The sequence below is a fragment of the Antechinus flavipes genome, chromosome 6 (genome assembly GCF_016432865.1).
Source record: "Antechinus flavipes isolate AdamAnt ecotype Samford, QLD, Australia chromosome 6, AdamAnt_v2, whole genome shotgun sequence".
NCBI classification, from domain to species: Eukaryota; Metazoa; Chordata; class Mammalia; order Dasyuromorphia; family Dasyuridae; genus Antechinus; species Antechinus flavipes.
In genome coordinates, this window is record NC_067403.1 from 178,120,111 (window position 1) to 178,144,242 (window position 24,132).

Genomic DNA, 24,132 nt, shown 5'->3' on the forward strand with positions numbered 1-24,132 from the left:
TTGTTTAAAAAATGCCAATGATCTTTTTGAACCCACCAAGAAATATAGTAAGAACAGAAGCTGTAACTGCTAACTGGAGAGATTGGAGAGTGGGAAAATGAGGAAAAGGTAATCCTGTAGAGCTTTGTGGCTTTTTTAGGGAACCCCTGGGTCACAATGGGGTCTAGAAGAGTGGGGATATTCAGGAAAAGAACTGAGATTGTTTATAAATTAATTACAGGTACTGATGAAGAAAGCATTCTGACTCTCCTCACAGCCCGAAGCAATGCCCAGCGCCAAGAAATTGCAGTGGCATTTAAAACTTTATTTGGAAGGGTAAGTGTCCATTGTTAAATGATAGAATAGAATATGACAGGACCAGGATACATGAAGCGTGTTGGAAATAAGCCCATTTAAATTAATTTTGAGCATCTAGGTGATGTCATAGTGCATAGAGAGCTGGGCTTGGTGTTGGGGAGACTCATCTTCCTGAGTTCAAATCTGCCCTCAGACACTTAGTAGGTCACCCAGGGTGACCTGGGCAGGTCACTTAATCTTTATCGGTGCTAGTTTCTTCATTTATAAAATGGTGATTATACTAGCACCTGCCATTATTTTGCAAACCTTAAAGTTCTTTATAAATATGTTATTTTATAAGTAACATATAAATATATATTATTCTTATAGCACAGGAGTGACAGTGCTACTCACTTATTCCATAAATTCCCTTTGAGATCACTATTATTATCTCTAGGGTTAAATATAAATTGCTTCACAGTTGGACCCCATCTATTCTTTCAATTTCACTTATTACATATTATTCTCTTCTACCCACTCTTTGATCATAATCATTTTGGTCATTAAGCCATTCCTTATGTATATAGTGTGCATACACACACACACTCCATCTCCAATCTTGCCATTGTTGCATTAACTATCCCAAATTCCTGGGATGCCTTCCTTCTCACCTCTGAGAATTCTTTAACTTCCTGATGTCTGTTGTAAGAGCCCTTTCCATCTAAGGTTCCATTCCATCTACTCCATATGTAACTTATATATGCTCTCTTCTCCTTTAGAATGTAAACTTGAGAGCCGGGATTATTTTCATTTTTCCTTTAAATCCTCAGTGCCAATTTAGCATATAGTTACCATTTAGTAAATCCTGAATGTTGAAAATTGCCACATATCCCTTTTCTTTAGATCTTTAAAAAATTATATTCACTTAACTTCATTTAGAAGTGAATGGTATAGTGATTAAAAGACCTGAACTTGGACCCAAATTCAAATTTTGCCTCTGATACTTATTAGCTATGTGACCCTAGGCAAGTCACCAAACCTCTTCTCAGTTTCTAAATCTGTAAAATGAGGGAACTGGATGCAGTGACCTTGAAAGTATTCTTCTACCGCTAAATCTTTGATTTTTTTTGAGTATCTATTATTTGTGAAGAGATAACTTGTATATGGGAGAGGGGACTCATTTAATACTCTTTTCTGGGTCAATCTATCTGTATTTTCTTTTCGGCAGGATCTTCTGGATGACTTGAAATCAGAACTGACGGGAAAATTTGAGAAGCTCATCGTGGCTCTTATGAAGCCTGCCAATCTTTATGATGCCTATGAACTGAAACATGCTCTGAAGGTAAGGGAGGAAGAAAAAGAAGAAAAAGAATCCATTCTTAAAAGCATTCAATAGTAGATTTTCTTGAAGAGCCAGTATTTGTTCAGCAGTAAAAGTAAAACTGCCTTACCACATTCTTTAGTTCTGCTTTTACAAATAGCTCTAAGTGAGGCTGCTTGGAAGCTCATAGTGAGCTAGAGCGAGGGGAAGAGAGAAGAAGAGAAGGAAGAAAATCAACATGTCATTTTTAAGCAAAATACTTAAGTCTTGATTTCTGCCTAATTTAATAATATCCTTTAGGTTCTTCTTGAATCTGTCATCCTATCAGAGCTTTTAATTATTTGCTGCATTTGGATGTTAGCTTGAGAAGTTATCATTGTAGGAGAAAGAAAGGGCAGTTTAGTGGATAGAGAACCAGGAAACATGTCTTAGTTGTATTGACTGTGGGACTTTGGGCCAGTCACTTCACTCATTTCTCAGTTTTCCAGGCTATTCTCAAAGTCAAAAAAGGGTACCAAAGGTGCCAGCCTTTATTGCAAGTTATTTTATTACAGGAGTTTCCTCATCTGGGAATTTCCTCTGCTAATAAAATCATAAACTCTATCTCTTTAATCCTATTCATTAATAGGATAATAAAAAAAATAATAATTATTGATGAATAAAGCTAAGAAAACTCTGATAATGCAGTTTAAATCAACAAACATTTATTAGATAACTGTTACCTGCATGACCCTGGGATGGGTCCTGGGAGAAAACACTTCCCATTTTTAGTTCAAGAAGGGAAGTAAGATAGAATTACCAGGATGGGGAATTTTTGTCCTAGTATTTTCCTCTCTTTCCCAGCTTCTTCTGAGTATAAGATAGCAACCTCATCTGTAAAATGGGAATAAAATTCTTTCTTTTTCTATTTTTTCTTATTTTTCATTTAAGTTTTAAATAAATAATAAAAGATAAAAAAAATGGGAATAATTATGTTGCCTACTTTACTGTGTTATCCTGAAAATCAAATGAGAAAAGTACTAGGTAAATGTCCCTTTTCCATTCTGGGAGGCTCATGACCTTTTAGATCAGGGTCCTTAAACTATGGCCCACGGGCCAGATGCAGCAGCTGAGGAGGATTATCCCCCTCACCCAGGACTATGAAGTTTCTTTATTTAAAGGCCCACAAAACAAAGTTTTTGTTTTTACTATAGTCTGGCCCTCCAACAGTATGAGGGGCAGTGAACTGGCCCCCTATTTAAAAAGTTTGAGGACCCCTGGATTTATGGACATATGGCTATATCTACAATGTAGATGGATCCTTTCTCAGATAGATACAACTGAAACACTTATGGTGGCTGACCACATTTTATTTATTTATTTAAAATAGTATTTTATTTTCCCCCTGGTTAGATTCAAGAAATTTTTTGTTGTTGAGGCAATTGGGGTTAAGTGACTTGCCTAAGTCACACAGCCAGGAAGTGTTAAGTGTCTGAGGTCAGATTTGAACTCAAATCCTCTTGACTTCAGGGCTGGTGCTCTATCCAGTGTGCCATCTAGCTGCCCCAAAAGAAACTTTTGAATATTAGTTTTTGTAAGATTTTGAGTTTCAAATTTTTTTCCTTCCCCTCTTCACTTTTGAAGATGGTAAGAAATTTAATATGGTTTGTACATATATTATGTAAATAGCATTTTCCCCCCAGGGTAGATTCAAGAAAATTTTTAGCATTTGTTTTTACAAGATTTTGAGTTTCAATTTTTTTTCCTTCCCCTCCCCTTTTCTCAAGATGCTAGGCAGTTTGATATAGTTTATAATATGATATGTAAATTGTATTTTAAATAGTATTTTATTTTTCCCCCTGGTTAGATTAAGAAAATTTTTAGCATTTTTTAAAAAAGATTTTGAATTAAAAATTTTTTTCTTTCCCTTCCCCTTTTCTGAAGATGGTAGGCAGTTTGATATACTTTATACACGTACTATCATGTAAAACATTATTTTCATATTAGTCATAGTTGGCTGACCAAATTTTAAACCACCTAATCTGGATTCAACTACTTTCCAATCATTATCATGGATCACCTCTGTTTCCTAGGACCTCCCTGTCCATTCTTGCCTAGATTTCTGGCAAACTTAGCTTGCTTCCTGTTTTCTGAATACCCTGTAAATTTGGGCTGGTGACACACTCTTCTTTCCCCCTTGTGAATGGGGTGCCCACATTTCTAAATGGACAGCTCAGATGTTTCCCAGACTATGGCATCATCTCAAGTCTTTGACTTATTTACTTAAGTCAACTTTGACACACCCAGGTTCTTCATAGCTCTCTCCTTGTGCCCACTGTCAGGAGTCATCAGAGGACAGTGCCCAGGAACTCTCCCACCAACGTGAACCTTCAAGGACCGAGGGACTCATTCTCCTTGGAGGTTTTTAAGAGTCTGTTCTGGAGACACTGCTTTGTGTTCTAAGATCAGCCAGGTTTTCTACTTAAGGGTCCTAACCTTTTCTTGTGAATGTCCTAGACCCCTTGATCAGCCTATGGACCCCTTTTCAGAATAATGTTCTCAGAGTCTCAGATGTACAAAATAAAATACATAACATTAGCAAAAGAAACCAAATATCTTGAAATAATATAGCCAAGCTAAATTTTTTTTTTTTTTTTTAACAAATATGTTCATGGATTCTAAGTTAAGAGCCCTGGTTCTAGAGAACTCAGCTCTAAAGCCATATATATGATCCAACTTCAGAAGTCTCTCATGATAAAGAAGAGCTTGTTCACTCTGCTGAAGTCCACCAGTGGTTCCTGCTATGGGACAATCTCTGCCCATAGTTTTTGAAGGATCTTAGTCCCTTTGTAATCATTATTTAACCTCTGTCCAGTCATTTTAATGCCTGTTCATTTATTTTATTTTTTATCTTTTTACTATTCTGTAACTCATTGAATTTCTTTTATTTTCTCACCTGTCTCTTCTTTCCTGATATCTGTTGACAAATCTTCAAAGCAAATTTTCTTTCCTTATCTCTTGGTTTCAGTATTTGTCTGAAGAACTTTTTACATTTGTTCCCAATGATATGATTTTCTCTTCTTAAGGGCAAAGATCTAATCCATATTTAACTTTTAAACTTTTCACATTTAACTGCTTTGAAGTAGACTGTCTTTATCCATTGTCTTCATCTGAAGCCTTTATCCCCCCACAAAGAATCATTCTTCTCCTCAACTAAATATTACCCTGAAGCATTTTTCCAACAGGAATTCTTGTATCTTAGCTTTCAGAATCCTCCCAATCTAGTAGATTATCAGTTTTCCTAAAGTGCTGTCTCTCTTCTTCACTCAAATGTTAGCCATCTAAAACCCCATCTCAGAGTGGGTCAAAGTTATAAGTAACAGGGGGATTAGTGGCTTTTAGCCTGCAGTATGAGAAGCTTCAGTTGAAGGAAATTGGTTGTGTGGTACTTTTTATTTATTTAACTAAAAGTCCAGCAAAACCTTTTATTTTATTTTCTTAATAGTGTTTTATTTTTCAATTACATGTAAAGATAGTTTTTTAACATTTATTTGATTTACCTTATTCATTTGTGAATATCAATTATTTGTGATGACCACGTATTTAAAATCAGCCGGAGTCAGGAATTCAGATTAAGGGAAAAATCTTCAATCTTTATTGAAGTGAAGAGGTGAAAAAGGATTGTGATAGCAATATGGGCAAGAAGGATTGCGATAGCAATATGGGCAAGAAGGATTGCGATAGCAATATGGGCAGCTGCGACAGGAAGCCAGCTAGCACAGGAGGATTGGAGATGAAGGGCCGCAATAGCAATGTGAGCAGCTGTGACAAGACGCCAGCCAGCAGTCTCTCCTTCTCCTTCCTTTTCCACTCCCCTGCCTCCACCCACCAAAATCGTCAGTTCCTATACAACACATCAGGACTTGCACAAAGAGTGGGCGGGGGTCATTCTTTCTCCAAGCTTATATATTAATAGAGTATGGTCCAATTACTATTTAGCCTCACGTGCTTGGGACCTCAGTGCATCAACTCAAGCCTCAGTCCATTACAGTTATTGCTCTAAAGTATTTATCTATGTGATAAATTATGATCAGGAATAATAATAATTAGCATTTATAGAGTGCTTTAAGATTTGCAAAGGACTTTACAATTATTATCTCATTTTACTCTCACAACAATTTGGGAGATAGTTGCTATTATCATTCCTACTTTGCAGTTGAGGAAACTGAGGCAGAGAGGTTAAGTGACTTCCCTCAAATTTGAACTCAGGTCTTGCTGATTCCAGGTCCTCACTTTCTCTCCCCTTGTAGTAGAATGGAAGTTCTTAGTGTCACATATGACACGCACAAAATAAGAGCTTGTGGGTTAAGCTGAATCAAAATGGAAGACACAGTCATGGCTGTGTATAATCTGTAGGCATATTGATGTCTAGTTAAAACTTAATCTCTTAAGTAGTTAATTTTGTGTTCTGACTACAAAATCAGGAAATCTAAATGGAGACATTTGTTTAAAAGAAAAGGAGACATTGTAGCTGTGAAGGACAGAACTTTGGCCTAGGATTCAGGAGGCTTAGGATCTCATGTGGTTTTGTTTTAGATTAGAAAGTGTGACCTTCTCTGAGATTTAGTTTCTTATTTGTAAAATGAAGAGGTTGAAATAACATCCTGTCCAGTTTTGTTTCTGTCAATAAGCAGATGGATGGAACATTGGATAAAATGCTGAGGTTAAGAAGTTGTATATCTTTTTCACTTGTGTCCCCTATTGGGATTTTCTTGTCAAAGATACTGGAATGGCTTGTCATTTCCTTCTCCAGCTCCTTTTATGGATGAGAAAATTGAGGCAAACAGGGTTAAGAGTCATAGAGCTAGTAATTGTTCAAATGTTGTCTCAGACACTAGCTATAAGATCTTGAAAAAGTCACTTACCCTTTGTCCTCTGTTTTCAACTTTAAAAATAAGAATAACAATAGCCCCTACCTACCAGAGGTTTTGTGAGTATTAAACGAGATAATAATGTAAAGTATTTAGCACAATGCTTGACTCAATAAGTACTTGTTCTCTTCTCTATCCTTTTCCTCATTAAATGCCCCTTTCTCCTAGATTCCATAACATAATATTTGACTTGATCTGTTCTAAGATGTGACTAATTTGTTATTTTCTTTTGTTGACTTGGATTGATTTTCTCTTTGATTTCCTTTTTTTTTTTTTTTTTTTTTTCCATTCAGGGAGCTGGGACAAATGAAAAAGTGTTGACCGAAATTCTGGCATCCAGAACCCCTGAAGAATTAATGAGCATAAAACAAGCTTATGAAGAAGGTAATTGTTGAAATCAGTTTTTCCTGATGGTCACTACTACCATCCCATTTTCTGAAGAAAAGCCATTGGCTGTACCAAATCAAGGGATTTCATTTCCTATCTTCAATAGTGAAATGACTTGGAAAACAGTACAGTATAGATGGGCATGTTCATCAGAGTTACATCCGGGAGCAATAGCTAACATATTAGATGATAAAGTCAGTATCCTAAAGTATCCTGAACTTTGGGGAAACTGTAATAAGAAATTCAATAGGGATAAATGTAAAGTCTTAGACTTGGGTTCAAAAAATCAACTTGTGCTTAATTATTCATAAGTACATGAAAGAAGACCTTTTTTGTCTGAAAAAATTTTGGGATTTATAGTATAAGGAAAAGATAAGTCAATAGTAAAGGTAAAGGGAATAAATATTAAATGCTTACTGTGTTTCAGGCATTGCACTAAACCCTATATAAATCTTATTTCACTTGAGCTTCACAACAATCCTGGGGACAGAGGTGCTAGTATTATTCACATTTTCCAAAGTATTATCCACATTTTCCAGTTAAGGAAATTGAGGCAGATGGAGTATAAATGGCTTGCCCAAGAGTGTCTGAGGCTGGATTTGAACTCAGATCTTCCTGACTCCCAAGTATAGTGCTCTATTCATTTTTGATCCCTATTTGTAGGCTTAAAAAAAAAAAAAACTTAATATGATTAAGAACTGTTAAATTAAGGCCTAGGGTGGGCCTGGTTAGACCTCATTGTATTCAGTTTTGGGTTCTCCATATTAGGGAGGACAGTGATTAAGTAGTGAGTTCCCCCACCATAGTGGGCCTTCAAGGACTAAGGGACTCATTCTCTCACTCTGCTGAAGTCCATCAGTGTTTCCTACTATGGGACAATTCTGCTATAGGTCAATATTGGGGAAGAAACATTAGACTCATTGACCCCAGCAAGTCTGAATACTTTTGGCCTCCTCTTCTGTTGTTCTTCAACCTTTTGAGACTTTATCACTTAGTTGAAAACACTCTCTCCAAAGTAACCAAAGCTTTTAGGAGTCTATTCTGGAGACACCACTTTGGTTTCTAAGATCTGCCATGTTTTAGATTTAGAGATCTTAACCTTTTCTTGTGAGTGTCATGGACTCCTTGATCAGCCTATGGACCCCTTTTCATAATAATGTTCTCAGATGTATAAAATAACATACATAACATTAGCAAAAGAAGCCAAGTATCTTAAAATAATATAGCCAAGCTATTTTTTTTTTTTTAATAAATATGTTCATGGATCTTAAAAGCCCTGGTTCTAGAGAACTCAATTGTCAAGCCATCTATATGATCCAACTTCAGAAGTCTCTCATGATAAAGAGGAGCTTATTCACCCTGCTGAAGTCCATCAGTGTTTCCTACTATGGGACAATCCTGCTATAGGTCAGTCTTGGGGAAGAAACATTAGACTCATTGACCCCAGCAAGTCTGAATACTTTTGGCCTCATCTTCTGTTGTTCCTCAACCTTTTGAGACTTTATCACTTAGTTGAAAACACTCTCTCCAAAGTAACCAAGGATATCTTTTTTTTTTTTAAATTAACAAGTATTTATTTTATCATCCTCTCACTTTACTCTTCCTCTCTATTAGAAAAGAAAACAAAACCCTTAGAACAAATATGCTTTCAAGTAAAATGAATTATTCAATTGATTATGTCCAGAAATCTCTGTCTTCTTCTACACCTTTGGTGTATCATTACTTTACATTATATACATACATTATAGGCAATGAGCAGAATTCTTTATCTTCCACTTTTAGAATTATGATGGTTCATTGTATTGATCAGAGTTTTTAATCTTTCAAAGCTGTTACAAGGATCTCTCAATTATTATCAAATCTCTTCCTTCCTGATATCTTTGCTGCTGACATAGTATTTTCCCCAGTTACATTCAAAACATTTTTTTACATTTGCTTTTAAGATTTTTGAGTTCTAGGTTCTTTCCCTTATCCCTACCCACAATTAAGAAACCATATGTGAAATTATGCAAAACATTTCCATAAAAGTCAAGTTGTGAAAGAAAACATAGATCTTCCACCCTAATGAAAATAAAAACCCTCCAGAAAAGTTAAGTTAAAAATAGAGAGAGAGATACACATAGATTTCTAGTCACACATATATATACACACACATATGTATATATTTATGTATGTTTTGGTATTTATATATACACACATAGATATGTGTGCATATAAATATATATCTGTATGCTATTCAATGTTTCAATTGTGTCTGATGTTTTGACCTCACTTGGAATTTTCTTGGCAGAGATACTGGAATTGTTTGCTATTTTCTTCTCCTGGTTGTTTTACAGATGAGGAAATTGAGGCAAAAAGAATTAAGTGATGTGCCCAGGTCATAAATAGTAGTAGTAGATGTCTGAGACTACATGTGAGCTCATGACGATGAATCTTCCTGGTTCTAATCCCAGTGTTCTATCTGCTGTAGTTCCACTTCTGTATCATACTATCTAGTTCTCATTTTTCTCCTGAGGTCCAGTTCTGTCTCTAACTGCTCTAACTCCTTGTTGGAAATCTTGAATTAGATATCCCTTAGGCTTCTCAGATTCAACATGTCTCAGATAGAATTCATTTTCTCTCTTCCTAAATCCTCCCCTCTTTCTAATTTCCCCTTTTTCTGTCCAGGATACCACTATCATTATAGTCTTTTAGTTTCACAGCCTCAGAGCCAGCCTTAAGTCATTACTCTGTCCAGTTTCTGTCGATTGAGCTTAGTTCCACTCTCTGGAGTCCAAATAGTAGTGACTAGAGAATAGGAATTGTAGTTGGAAAGGTCTGAATTCAGATCTTGCCTCAGACACTTCCTAGCTATGTGAGAATGGGCAAATTATTTCTTTGAGCTTTAGTTTTCAACATTGAAAAATGAGGGGTATGACTTGATGTCCACTATAGTCTTTTCCATTTCTAGTTGTGTGATCCTAAGTGTATTTCTTCCTCTTTAAATATTTTAAGACAGTTCCATCTTGCTTAAGTCTTCTTTTCCTCAGTCTCAATGCCCCCAGGTCTTCAGTCAGTCCTTCTATGACATGTTCTGTGGTCTCCATGCGATCTTGGTCTCCTCCAGAGTGGAGATGCTCTAGTTCTTTGACATTGATAAATCATGTGGGTTTGTTTTCTTGCAGAGTATGGCTCCAGCCTGGAGGATGATGTCATTGGGGATACTTCTGGATACTACCAGAGAATGCTGGTGGTTCTTCTGCAGGTAATGTTTTGGCAAGAAATGGAAGGGGGAAGTAAGAAGCGCTGGACAAATAGCAATGCTGATTTGAATCTATTATGGAGAGTAACTTAAAAATGTGTCTTTCTGAAGTCTTGCCTCATTTTCTGTACTTGGGATTATCATCAGTTTAATCAGTGACTAGATGTTTGATCAGATATTCAGTTGTGGCCATCTTTTGTGTTGAATGCTTTCCCCTGATGCCTTATCATGACATGAAGGAGTATGTAAGTGTTTAAGGTCATGTCATGGAAGACCAAGGCTTGGAAGGTCCTACCATGGTAGAAAGAGTCTTATTGGTTCAGTGACAAACTACATCTTTCTCTTTTGGGGACTAGCTAAGTGTAGCTTGAGCATTACTCAAGTTAGTTAGGGATGTACTGGGCCATGGCACCTCATGTAGACCTACCAAGGGATAGAATGAGGGTATGATGTGGTTCTGAGGAGGAAGTATCCCTGACAACAAAACCATGGACAGCCTTCAGCAGAACTACAGATGACATGTGTTTGTACCTGGGATCCATGGCGATGGTCAAATGGCCAGCCCACAAAGACTCATAGGGAAGTTCCCAGGTCTCTTTGTCTATAACATATAAAGTGTTGTGGACATAGAAATGAAAAGGACCTCAGGCCATCTAGTCATTGCACATGAACAAACAAAGGCCCAGAGAAATTTAGACATCAGCCCACTGTTGGCAGAGGGCAAAGCAGACATTCAAATTCAGGTTCCATGTAGCTAGGATCTCTCTTGTCATGCTGGTTTTATACAGGGCTGTGAGATGATATGTGAGTTCTAATTCTCTTCATACGGACCTGAATTCTGACCTTCATAATGACCTTCATGGTTATCTATACAAGCCATACATTTTTCCTTCTCCCAAATTGGCTTGAGATGAATCTGGGTGTTTCACTAAGTTAGTGATTAACTTTTTCTTCCTGATGATCTTTTTCTTTTTTCCCCAACTTGTATTTTGTTTTCCTTCCAGGGAGATCTCAGTTTAGGAGGGCAGCTGGTATTCAAACTAATACTGTGATTTAACATTGTGGTTTCTTGGATCTGTTGTAGGCTAATCGAGATGCTGATAATGGATTCAATGAAGATCTAGTGGAACAGGATGCCAAGGTAGGTGAAGACTGGCTCTTTGAAGACTGGTCACTTTGTTGTTGTTCAGTCACGTCTGACTCTTTTCTTGGCAAGAATATTGGAATGGTTTGCCATTTATTTCTCCAGTCTATCCCTGTTGTATAGATGAAGAACTGAGATAGATAGGTTAAATGACTTGTGCAGAGTAACATAATAAGGGTGTGTGACTGGATTTGAACTCAGCTCTTCTTGACTACAGATCTGCTGTTCTCTTCACTGTACTGCTTGGCTGGCCACTTGTTTACTCTTTGAAGCAGAAAGTTAATAAGGGACCAATGTGTAAAATATCAGACTACAAAAATAGTTTTAATAACAGGCCACTTAGAAGTTAGACTATAGACCTGTGACAACAAAACATCTAATTTACTCCATAGGGAAAATTAAATAAAACAAGAGTGTCATAGAGAGAAGCTTTGAGACTTTGTCAACATGTACAGGTTGCCTATTGAGAAGGCAGCAGATCAGTTTATGGATTGTTGGCTCATAGATTTAAGCTTTATAGGATCATGGATTTAGGGCTGCTTGAAGTCACTGGGTCATTTCACAAATAAGCAAACTGAACCGTAGAAGAAAGGATGAAAATTAGAAAAGAAGAATGGAAGGAAGGAGAGAAAGAGGGAACAAGGAAAGGAAAGAAGAAAGAAGATGGAAGGAATGAGGAAAAAAAAGAAAGGAGGGAGGGAAGGAAGAAAAGAAAGATTGATTTAATAAATGCTTATTACATGCCAGCTACTGTGCTAGCATTCCAATAATAATTAACATTGCATAATATTTATTATGTACCATGCAGTATGCTAAGTACTTTGCAATTATTTTCTTATTTGATCCTTACAACTTTAGGAGATAGGGCTGTTATATAGATTCCCATTTTACAGATGAGGAAACTGAGGCAAATAGCATTTAAATGACTTGCCCAGGTCATATAGCAGTAAGCATCCAAGGTTTTCTTGCTGATTCTTTTTAAAAAAAATTGAGGGATAAACTACACAGTCCCTTTCAGCCCTAAAACTTTGGTGATGCTAAATCATTTTTCTCTGGAAAATTTCCTCATCTGTAAGACAAGAGGGGTAAGTCTCTGAGGTCTTTTCCAGCTCTAAATCTAGGGTCTTAAATTCTTTCTTCCTAGACCTTAGTTTACTCCCTTCTCCCAATGCTAAAGCTCTAACCCTATCAGTTCTGTCAAATTGCCAGATGAATAAAATGCTACTCCTTTTTAGCAGATACAGGGAAAGTTTTTTTTCTTTCTTTTTTTTCAAACTCATGAAAGAACCTTTTATGCCTCTGAGATTTATGTTCACTGAAAGAATCTTGGGACTCCTATCAGTGAGAACATTCCAGTTGCTTTGTTGGCACCTCCTAAATAAATGCATTCCTTGTTTTAAGCTACCAGTCACTCTCTTTGGCTCGAAAAGCAAACACTTCATTGGATGAAGTTCCCTGAAAGTGTCTGAATGAGTCATTGAAGGTGTTCAAAGGTGCAGCATCCGTTCTATACAATCTGTCCCTCAGTGAGAACCTGGGCAAGGTTAGGATGAGGTCAGGGAGTTTTCAGGACTAGAAATTCCACCATTGCTCTAAATGAGACTTATCAGATACTCACCTAGAGTCAAAGCGATGAAGACAGACTGAAAATGCTATATTCTATACCCAGGAATCTCATATTGCAGTAATGGGCAATTTTCCTCTCAAATTACACTTGAAAATCCAGTATGCCTTTTCTGTCGTGGGCCCCACTGGGGGTAATGTGTGCCTTAGTCACCTGGTAAGGACATGTCTACAACCGCTTTCTTTGGCAGCTACTTCTGAGAGCTTGCCAGAGCTTCTTCAGCTAAGACTAGGAGGGTGAGAGCTAACCAGGGAGGAAGGGAGCCAGCAAGCTCCTAGGTAACCTAGTAGGTTTGAGGTCTCAATAATCAAATCCTCAGAGATCAGAGTTTTTGTACCATGGACCCCTTCTACAGTCTGGAGAAACTTTTCAGAATGATATTTTTAAATTCATAAAATAGGATTTCAAAGGAAAATAATTAGATTGGAATAGAATTATAAATTTTTTTAAAGTTCATGGAGCTCAGATGAAGAGTCCCTGATTTAGAAACATGGATTTGTATAGTTCTTTTTCCTCAAGTGGTCAAAAGGGAGCCAGAAAGGATCTTACCTTAACTCAGCTGACATTTATAATGTATGTATAGTGTTCTAAGGACCGAAGATACAAAAACAAAATCAGAGAAGCGGCTGCCCTTAGTGAGCTTACAGTCTTGTAGGAGAATACAACATGTAAATAGATTAAAAAGTATAAAATATATACATATATATTTTATATGTATATATAAAAGCAAAGTATGCAAAAGAAAGAGAATGAGACATTTGTCTATGAGACAATGAATCTAATGAGGGGTGGGGAGGAACTATAAGAGGAGCTGAGTTTTGGAGGAAGCTGGGAATTCCAGGAGCTAGTGAGGGAGAGGAAACACTTCCACACACAGTGGACTCTATTTGTTTATAGGGGAAGTCACCAGGGCAGTAAGAATCCCAGGTAGGTTATAGATTTAGATTTGCTGCCTCCAGAGGAGGCACAGGGCTGCACTAGTAGGTTAATGCTATGGGTTGACATGGTTTTAAAAAACAACAACCTGAGTTTGATTGTTGTTACTAAACAATAGAGTACACTGATCCAGCTGGGCTGGGCCCAGGACTGTTGGCCAGAACAATTATAGATAAGCAAGAAGTGTTGCAGATCTTAGCTGGCAGATATGAGAAGGGCTCTAGTCAGGGAGAACTTAGGTACTTGGCCAGGGGTTAGGGAAAAAGAGGCCCTTGCTTATCTCCCTGGCCCCAGCAGGCAGGCTTTTGGCCCCAGAAATAGCCATCATCTTGAGGCAATGGCTGGGACAAAGTGAGGAAGAAAAGGGTGATTGTAGCCAGAACCACCCAGCAGAGGAATTCCTGAACCCAGCCTCCTGAAGGGAAGAGGCATTCCTAGAATTCCTGGGCCCTGCAGGAGTTGGGGCCAAGGCGGAACAACAATCCAGTGCTGGGGTGGAAGAGCAGATCTGAAATTTGCCTTCCAGACAGACTTCCCCTGGAGAATCTGGCCTGGGGCATGAGCCAAAGAGCAATTTGGACACACCCAAGACTGAATCTGGTCTGAGCAAGCTTAGATTTGGGCTTGCTGGCCACAGGATACACTTTATTATAGGGCTTTCCCTTTCTCAGTGTACTTTCCTTCACATTCATTATTTCAGTCATCCTTCCACTTTCTTCCAATTACTCATGTTTTCTAAGAGAGCAGTACAATATGAGGAAAAGATCAATAATAGCTTTGGAATCAAAGAACCTGACATTAATGATGTGACCAAAGACAAGTCACTTTTCCCCATTAAGACTAAGTTTCTTCATCCACAAAATGAGGGATTCAGACGTGACTGAAAATAGCTGAATAATATTCAGAAAGTTCATTTTTATAATGAAACTAAACAGTTGAACTTACAGTTGAAAAAGACCTCTGGTATCTAGCTCAATCCTTACCTATCTTGTTCTGTTTGAAGACTGTCATTCCATGATCCAATCCTTTCTGGTTCTGGATAGCTATAGGGGTACCCAGAGCACAATGTCTTTATATTTAGTCCAACATTCTATTTACATATTTCTATTACCTGGTTTTTGTAATTATATCAATTAGGAGAGAGGGGTTGTTTAGTCATTTCATTTGTGTCCAACTCTTGGTTGACCCCATTTGGGATTTTCTTGGCAAATATACTAGAATGATTTGCCATTTTCTTCTCCAGCTCATTTTATAGATGAGGAAATTGAGGCAAAAGGAGTTAATAATAACTCCAGATCCAGTATTCTATCCAGTATTCTGGCATTATGGCACCACCTAGCTGCCCTTGGGAGAGATGGCAGTGGGAATCAATGGCTGAAAGATTCACTACTCCCTTTCTTAAGTGCTCCTATTTCATTTACTAGAATTCTGGCTGTTTATGGAATGAGATTGAACAGAGGAAGGAAGAAAGGAAACAAGAATTTATTAAGCACCCCCATGTTCCAGGCACTGCACTGAGTGCTTTGCAAATATCGTATTTGACCTTCACAACAATCCTGGGACTCAGGTGCTTATTATAATCCTCATTTTATATTTGAGGAAACTAAAGCAGGAGTTAAGTGACTGAGGATCATTGAGGGATGCTGAGGGTCATCCAGCTAGTAGGTGTTTGAAGTTGGATTTGAACTCAGGTCTTCTTGACTCTAAGCCATCCGTTGTTTCACCTGAATACTTCCTGAGGGAGCATGATGAAGTGAATGGATGGGAACTTAGGATCCACCTTGGCCATTTGATCCTGAGGGACTTTCTATTATTAAATATAATAATAAAAAACATTTGGCACTGTGCTAAGCTCTAATTGGCTGAATATGAGGTAATGTAGGCTGTTGATCTGCTTAGACTTGTCTTGGATCTGAATTCACGTGAATGTTTGATTTCCTCTATGGAAAGGACAGAGGAAAGAGATTCCTACTAAATGATCAAATACTTGAATTTTGTTGTTGTTTAATCTTTTCAGTCATGACTGATTCTTTGTGACTTCATTTGGGATTCTTGACAAAGATGCTGGAGTACTTCTCCAGCTCCTTTTACAGATGAAGAAATTGAGACAGAGTTAAGTGATTAGTTAGGGTTGCACAGTTAGTAAAAGTTTAAGGCTGACTTTGAACTCATCTCTTCCTGACTCTAGGCCTGTACTCTAGTGACTTACCTGATCTTTGTGTATCATTCCTTATTTCCCTGTGCCTTATACCTTCTAAACCAAATCATCCTCAGTAATTCTAGTACTTTCACCCTACAGTCATTATTGAGACACTTCATTTCCCACCTCTGGATGTTTCCTCCAGCTCTCTCTCACACGTGATATTCTCTCCCTCCTGATTTACTTGACTTCCTTCAAGTCTCTGTTAAACTATCAGAATAGGAAGCCTTTCCCCATTCTAGTGCCTTTTCTATGTTGATCATCTCTAACTTATCTCTTTTCTAGCTTATTTTACACAGTTACCACAATTCTGTGATCTTGTTATAAAGTCCTGATTTTTAAAAAGGACTTAGCTGAGCAGGGTGGAGACTCTCGCTATCTACCAGGGGATTAAGTTACCTCCCCTGAGTTGGAATGGAATTATTGCCCTGAGCTTAGAAAATGAAGAGACTGGTCAGTTCTTATTGAGAATACATTTTAATTCTAATCAACAAATATTTTGTAAGCATTTGCTACATACCAAGACAAGGATATAAAGACAGAAAATGTAATATTCCTGTCTTCACAGGGCTTCCATTCTACTTGGGCTTAGTGATGGTGGTGGGAGGAAGGGTATTATTTTATATTATATTATAATATTACATTACAATTATATTATAATATATCATAATTATATTATAATATAATTGTATACAATATATAATAATAAAATTACATATGAAATATCTTTAAGGATGCTATTGGCTGAGAGGAAAGAGAAGGAAATCAAGATGTCATAATTGGTATTGGAGCTTTTTTTTTTTTTTTTTTTAGTGTATGTGAGGCAATTGGGGATAAGTGACTTGCTTAGGATCATATAACTATTAAATATCAAGTGTCTGAGGTGAAATTTGAACTCAGGTCCTCCTGCCTCCAGGGCTGGAGCTAGTCTTTACATGGAATTTCAGGAAATGACTTTACTCCCTTTCAAGGGTCTTTAGGGAACTGAGAATGATACAAGGAGAGTCTGGGGTTTCAGAAGACTAGCTCTTTGCAAGTGAGAGAGGTCTGGATCTCAAGGACTTTTTCAGTCACAGATACTAACTAGACACATGTCCTAGGATTCATAGTTCAGTTTGGTTATATCATCATATAATTTTATTTTATTTTATTTTTTTTGAGGCAGTCAGGGTTAAGTGCCTGAGGCCAGATTTGAAATCAGGTCCTTGTGACTCCAAACTAAGCACTCTCTCCTCTGTTATGACTCAATTGCTCCAGCATCATAGATTTATAACTGGAAGGGACCTCAAAGACTATCAAGCCCACACCCCTCATCTTACAGATGAGGAAACTGAGGCAAGCAGAATTGGAGTGACTTGCCTAGGATCACTCTCCCTCTCCCCCCCTCAATAAATATCTGAGGCTGGATTTGAATTCAGATTTTTCTTGACTTCATGTCAGGTGCTCTATCCATCACACCATGTAACTGCTTCTGATTTTTCCCATCTCAGAACCTAATAACCTCTCACATGAATGATTACAAAAACCTCCTTCTTGGTTTATCTATCTCAGATCTCTTCCTTTTCCCACTCATTTACCACACAGCTGCCAAAATGATTTTCCTGAAATGCCAGTCCAATCATGTCACTCACTATTCTGCTCAAAAAAGTTTCAGTGTCTCCTATTACACTTAGGATCCAATAGAAACTACTTTCATGTTAAAAAACAAAACCCCAAACAAAACAAAAACCTCTCAAATTCCCTTATCTGATCTTGTTATTATTCCTTCTTTCCCTGTACATTATACCTTCTAAACCAAATCATCCTCTGTAAGTCCAGTACTTTCACCCCTCAATCATTTAGTGATTGAGATACCTTGTTTCCCACTTCCAGATGTTTTCTCTGGCTCCCCTCTTCCTCTTCCCCCTCCCCACCATGTGATATTCTTTCCCTCCTTCTGGCTTCCTTCAAGTCCCTGTGAAACTCCAGGAGTAGGAAGCCTTCCCCATTCTAGTGCCTTTTCTATGTTGGTCATCTCAAACTCATCTCATCTCTAGCTTATTTTACTCAGTTGCTTGCATGTTGTTTCTCTCATTAGACTGTGAGCTCCCAGAGAACAAGAACCATCACTTGCCTTTGTACCCTCTCACTTAGCACAGTAGTCACTTAATACATATTTAGTGATTTGATGATTCTACTCTGGTTTGACTTTCCTTCCTCTCCAATTTCTGCTATCGCGTTAACTGTTCAACTCTTCATGGTTGCCTGCTCCCATATCTTTTATCCCTCTTTGGTCTTCTTTTTCCTCTATCCTTGCTATTCCCTTGTCACACCTCAGCATTGGACTACTCCCATCATTTGCCTCTAATTGTTGAGTATCTGAATAGAACTGAAGGAAGACAAGCAGTTATTCTAACTAGATCTCCTGCAATTTTATAGTATGTAATCTCTACTAGGTCCTCACAGCAGCAAGGCAATCTTTCTGTTCCTCTCAAATCAGTTTACTACCCCATTCTCCATTAGAACTGTTTCAGTTCTTTTCTTTTTTGAAGCCTCCTGCATCTACTCTCCTCCTCTACCAATAAAATTAAACTCTTATAATAAATAATAGCTAACATTTATATAATACCTACTATGCTCCACTTTGTTAAGCTCTTTATAATTATTGTTTCATTTGATCCTCACAGCAAACCCTTGGGAGGTAGGTGCTATTATTATCCCCATTTTGCAGATGAGGAAATGGAGGCAACCTGAGGTGAAGTGACTTGCCTAGGGTCACATGGTAAGTGGCTGAGGCCAGATTTGAACTCAGGTCTTCCTGGCTCCAGGCCATTCTATTCACTGTGACACCTAGCTGCCTCATAAATATGCATAATAAGCAAAACTAAACCCCACAGTGGCAATGTCCAAAAATTTTATGTTTTTATCTGAAGTCCTTCATCCCTTTGTCAGGAGATAGGTAGCCTGCTTTATTTTTATTCCTTTAGACTCATGGTTAGTTATTACATTGAGCAGAATTTTTAATTCTTTCCAAGGTGCTTGTCTTTAGAATGTTGTTGTTATTGTATTTGATTTCTTCTCACTTCACTCTACATCAATTCATTACAGATATTCCCAGGTTTCTCTGAAATAATCCTTTTTTGTAATTTCTTATGGCAAAATGAAGTAAAAATGAATTGATATAAATATAATTAAATATAATTTGTAAATCTATAAAGCAGCCAAGTTCTAAAAGACCCTAAATATATGAGGACTGAAATAATGGGCTTTTTGTTTGTTGAAATTGTCATAGGACCTGTTCCAAGCTGGGGAACTGAAATGGGGGACAGATGAAGAAAAGTTCATCACCATTCTGGGAACACGTAGTGTTCCTCACTTAAGAAAGGGTAAGTCAAAGACTTTTCACAATTTCCAAAGGGATTGACCCAATGTACAGATGAAATATTTCAAAGAATTGACTCAATATCACTGTATTTCTGAGTTTGCTAACCTAAAATAAAAATTTCTTTTTAGATTTTCAAATTATTCCTTTTTATGTGTCTCATATTATGGAAATGCACAGGATGGGAAAAATGGAGATTGGTTGGGGTGGATTAGGGTAAAGGTATTGGACTTGAAATCTGAAGGTCACATGTCCACAAAGATTTGTGGGGTCTCAGGTTCATAGATTTAGAGATGGAAATGACTTCAGAGTCCATGGAGTCCAACCCCCTTTGTTTTATGTATGAGGAAACTGAGTCCCACAGATGGGAAGCAACTTTGCTTAAGCCATCCAAGTTGTGAGTAGCACCTCTGATCCCATATTCATCCCTTTTTTCATGCTATAACTCATCCTCTCTAGGTTGAATTGCCAGGCCTGACATTTATTAGCCCTGTGATGTAGGCAAAAATCATTTAACCTGTCTTTGAACATCAGCTGCTTCACCTATAAAAGGGTCTTAATAATACTGGTAATAATTTATGACTTTCAAAGATTCTTACTAGTCCTTTATGAGCTTCGAAAATGAGCATTTTACAGGTGAGAAAATTGGCATCCAGAGATTAAACGACTCTCACCATGTTAACAACAAAAAATATAGTGGATAGAATGCTAGACTTGGAATCAAGAGAATCTAGCTTCAAATCCTGCCTCAAATATGTAGCTATGTGACTCTAAGTAATTCACTTAACTTCTGTTTATCTCAGTTTCCTTCTTTATAAAATTAGGATATTGGACTGCAAGCCTCTAAGGTCCTTTCCAAATCTAAATGTTTGATAACTATAATCTTAAGTCATTTTGTCTTTTTCTTTGAGCCTCTGTTTACTTATCTGCAAAATGAAGAAATGGATGGATAGAAAGCTTTTGGGTTTCCTATGAGCTCTATGTCTATTCTGTGTTGCATCAGAACAGCTTTGAGTGTAAGATTGCAGGATTATTCACAGCAAATAAGATGTTGAATAAGGTACTTAAATACTCTTTACTCAACATATTTGACAAAGAGTAGATGCTTTTTTTTTTTTTTTTGAGATTCCTTATCTATTTTCTGTCTGTCTGCCTGTCAAATTGTCCATCCCTCCATCTGTCTGTCTGTCTCTTGCTATCATTTATCAATCTATCATCTATCTGTTTCTATTCATCAGTGTGTCATTTATCATTCTATTATCTATCATCTATCAATCTGCCATTTATTATCTTATCATCTATTATATCTATTTCTCTAGATCATCTATCTGCCTATCTGTCTGTCATTTTGTACATCCTTCCATTTATCTGTCCTGTCTATATATTTATCTGTCTCTTGCTGTTATTTAATCAATCTATCATCTATCAATATCTATCATTTAACAGTCGGTCATCTATCATTTTATCATCTATCATCTATTTATCTATCTTTATATCATCTATCAATCTATCTTTATAACTATCTCTTTATATGTCATTTATCAATCCATTATTTAGCTATATCTAGTTATCTACTATCTAAATCTGTTTCGGTATAACTAGAAATTTTTTTTTTTTTGGCATGGTCTTAGGTTAGTAAGTTGAAATTGAACTTCTTATCTTTAGAGGTAATGTTTTTTTTTTTTTTTCTGAGATAATTGGGGTTAAGTGACTTGCTCAGGGTCACATAGCTAGGAAGTTTTAAATGTCTGAGGCCAGATTTGAACTTGGGTCCTTCTGACTTAAGGGCTGGTGCTCTATCTACTGCACTACCTGGGTGCCCTATGGTAGAAGTATTGTTAACAGTTTCTCTTGTCAAGATTTCTTTTGAAGTTGTTGCTGTGAGGATCATTAAAAAATATATTGACTGGTATGGATCACATTGTGTCTCTCACAGTCTTTATGGAAAATTCCTTTGGAAAAAGAGAGCGGATCCAGGAGTTACTTGGAACTAAAAGTCTCCTGCAGGGAATCTGGATAATTTCCCATCCCATTTGTTTTTAGATAACTTATGGAAATCACTTTGCAAATCTTAAAGCACTATATAAATGCCAGCCTCTAATATTTACCTCAGTAAAACAAAAACTTCCATTGTTTTTCAGTGTTTGATAAATATATGACGATATCAGGATTTCAAATTGAAGAAACCATTGACCGGGAAACATCGGGTCACCTGGAACAGCTGCTCCTTGCTATTGGTAGGTAATCTTACAGTATTTCTGGTGGTTGACATGCAATATTTTTATATCAATCAACAAGTTTTATTAAGCATTTGCTGTGTGCCAGGCACTGACAACAAGGGTATCATGGAAGAAAATCACTTGTTATTTTATTCAGAGAAATGGATAGCTGTGGGTAACATGATCAGGAATTTAGTTAACACTTAAACTCTCATTCAAGATTTAGCTCATAGGCTAGTGACCATCTTGTTGTGTTGGTCCCTTTTTGGATCAACGGGAAAATTTCTTTCTTCCTTCCTTTTCATATGCTTCATAATCAGGGATATGTTGTTGTTTAGTCATTTCAGTCATGTCTTTCCCTTTGTAACCCCACTTGGGGTTTTCTTGGCAAAGATATTGGAGTGGTTTGCCATTTCCTTCTCTAGTTCATTTTGTAAATGGGGAAACTGAGACAAACATCGACAAGTGACTTGCCTAGAGTCACATAGCTAGTAAGTGTCTGAGGCTGGATTTAAACTCATGAGATGAATCTTCCTGATTTCAATCCATTGCCCTATCTACCGTACTCTAGCTGCCCAGAACTGTGCTGGTAAATTTTATTAACTGGCTCTTTAGGGAAAAAAAATGCACAACATTTTAAAGTTTACTTTATTTACTGCATTACTAACCTTGTTTCTGTCACTTTCTTAAGTCTAGACGATCAATAAAATAGCAAATTACATACTCATTTCTGATTTCTGAGGTGTAAATGCTCAATCTGAAAAATTTAACAATTGGTTCTTAACAGCTCCAGCATATTTGCCTAATCACTCTCCACAGTACAAAATTCCAGGAACGGGCTCTACCTTCATCCCCATCTTTTCAGTGGGACATAGTAGATAGAGCTCTGGATTTGGAGTCAGGAAGATATTGTTTAAATTCCATCTCAGGCATTTATTAATGGGCAAGTCACTATCTTTTCAGCCTCAATTTCCTCAGCTGTGAAACGATAGGGTTGGACTTAATGTCTGAGATCCAAGTAGATCAGCTATGTGATCATCCTTTAAGGCTCTGTTCAATCACTCCCCCCAGAAGAGGCCTTTCTTGATTACCTTTGGTTTTCAGTATTATCCTTCTTCCTTTCAATCTGAGATTCATTCTATTATTCAAAATTGCAGAATCTCTAGGTTTCCTTTCCCACTGAAGCAAAGGAAATGCTGAGGAGATCTGAAGTGTCTCCGTGGCTTTCCTACTCTGCAAGCTCTTTTAGTTAGGTTCTAGAATTCATAGTAAGTGTCAGTGAGAGATCGTGACTCCACTTAGTCATGAGCCAAGACTGAGCCATGACTTCTAAGAGAGGATTCCCAGGAATTTTTAAGTTCACTGCCAAGATCCAAAGTTTCAGGGAACTTTAGGAGAATCAATCAATTGAACCATCAACAAGCACTTATTAAGTACTTACTATTTGAAAGGCACTGAGGATATGGAGGAAGGGGAAGAATACTCCTTGCCTCAAGAAGGAGAGACAAGTAAATATCTAAATATGTGTAAGATTTGGGAAGAGCAGATGGAAGGTAGCCTTCAAGGGTGAATGCTCCAGCATCTGGGATGACCAAGAAAGGCCTCCTGAAAACAAGGTGGTATTTGAGCTTGAAGGAAGAAAGCCAGGGAAACTAGGAGGCGGCAGAAATAAGGAGGAAAGCTGGGAGGTGCAGTGGATAGGGATGGGTCTGAAATCAGATTCATCTTTTGGAGTTCCAATCTGGCCTCGGACAGCAAGTCACATAATCCTTTTGGCTTTAGTTTCCTAATCTGACAAATCAGTTGGAGAAGAAAATGACAAACCACTCCACTGTCTTTGCCAAGAAAACCCCAAATGAGGTCATGGAGAGTTTTATATGATTGAAAAAATAACTTAACAAATGAATTGAGGAGGAAAAGCCTCCCAGGCCTGTGGGGACAGGCAGTGCATAAGCATGGAGATGCCAGATGAAGTGTATCCAGGAATAACCAGCTGGTTAGTGTTGCTACGGTATAGGGGAATAATATGGAAGATGACTGGAAAAGGAAGAAGGTATGAGGTTGTGAAAGGCTCTGAATGGCAAATAGAGGATTCTATATTTGATCCTAGAGGTAATAGGGAACCTATGGACATAGACTTTGTTGTGTAACAACTTAAGAATTAAGTTATTAGTGAATTGAATTAATAAGCTATTAATTATTTAATTGAATTAATAAAATTAGACTCAATAGCACCTCACTCATTTTATTTATTTTGTCAGTAAAGTCTATCCGAAGCGTCCCTGCCTACCTTGCTGAGACACTCTACTATGCCATGAAGGTAGGTGAATCTTCCAAGATTTATTTTTCTTTCTTATTACAATATCAGTCTCCATTAGGGAGTGACTTACTTAAGATGATAGAACTTTTAAGTGGGGGAGCTTGGACATAAAATCCAGGTCTCCTGACCTCAAACCCACCATTCTTGTATATGATGCCCACATTGAGGATTCCCTTGACTTCATTTTCTTTGA

General features: G+C 37.4%; 1 protein-coding gene across 2 annotated transcripts in view; it reads left to right on the forward strand.

The window, feature by feature from the left end:
* ANXA5 (annexin A5) overlaps positions 1-24,132 on the forward strand; it is an 87,461-nt gene that overhangs the window by 60,637 nt on the left and 2,692 nt on the right. For both annotated transcript variants that reach the window (XM_051966395.1, XM_051966393.1), the window contains exons 4-11: positions 221-315; positions 1,505-1,618; positions 6,801-6,891; positions 10,059-10,138; positions 11,220-11,276; positions 19,311-19,404; positions 21,542-21,637; positions 23,881-23,939. In XM_051966395.1, coding sequence (XP_051822355.1) covers positions 221-315; positions 1,505-1,618; positions 6,801-6,891; positions 10,059-10,138; positions 11,220-11,276; positions 19,311-19,404; positions 21,542-21,637; positions 23,881-23,939 — 686 coding nt within the window. The remainder of the gene's footprint in view (positions 1-220; positions 316-1,504; positions 1,619-6,800; positions 6,892-10,058; positions 10,139-11,219; positions 11,277-19,310; positions 19,405-21,541; positions 21,638-23,880; positions 23,940-24,132) is intronic.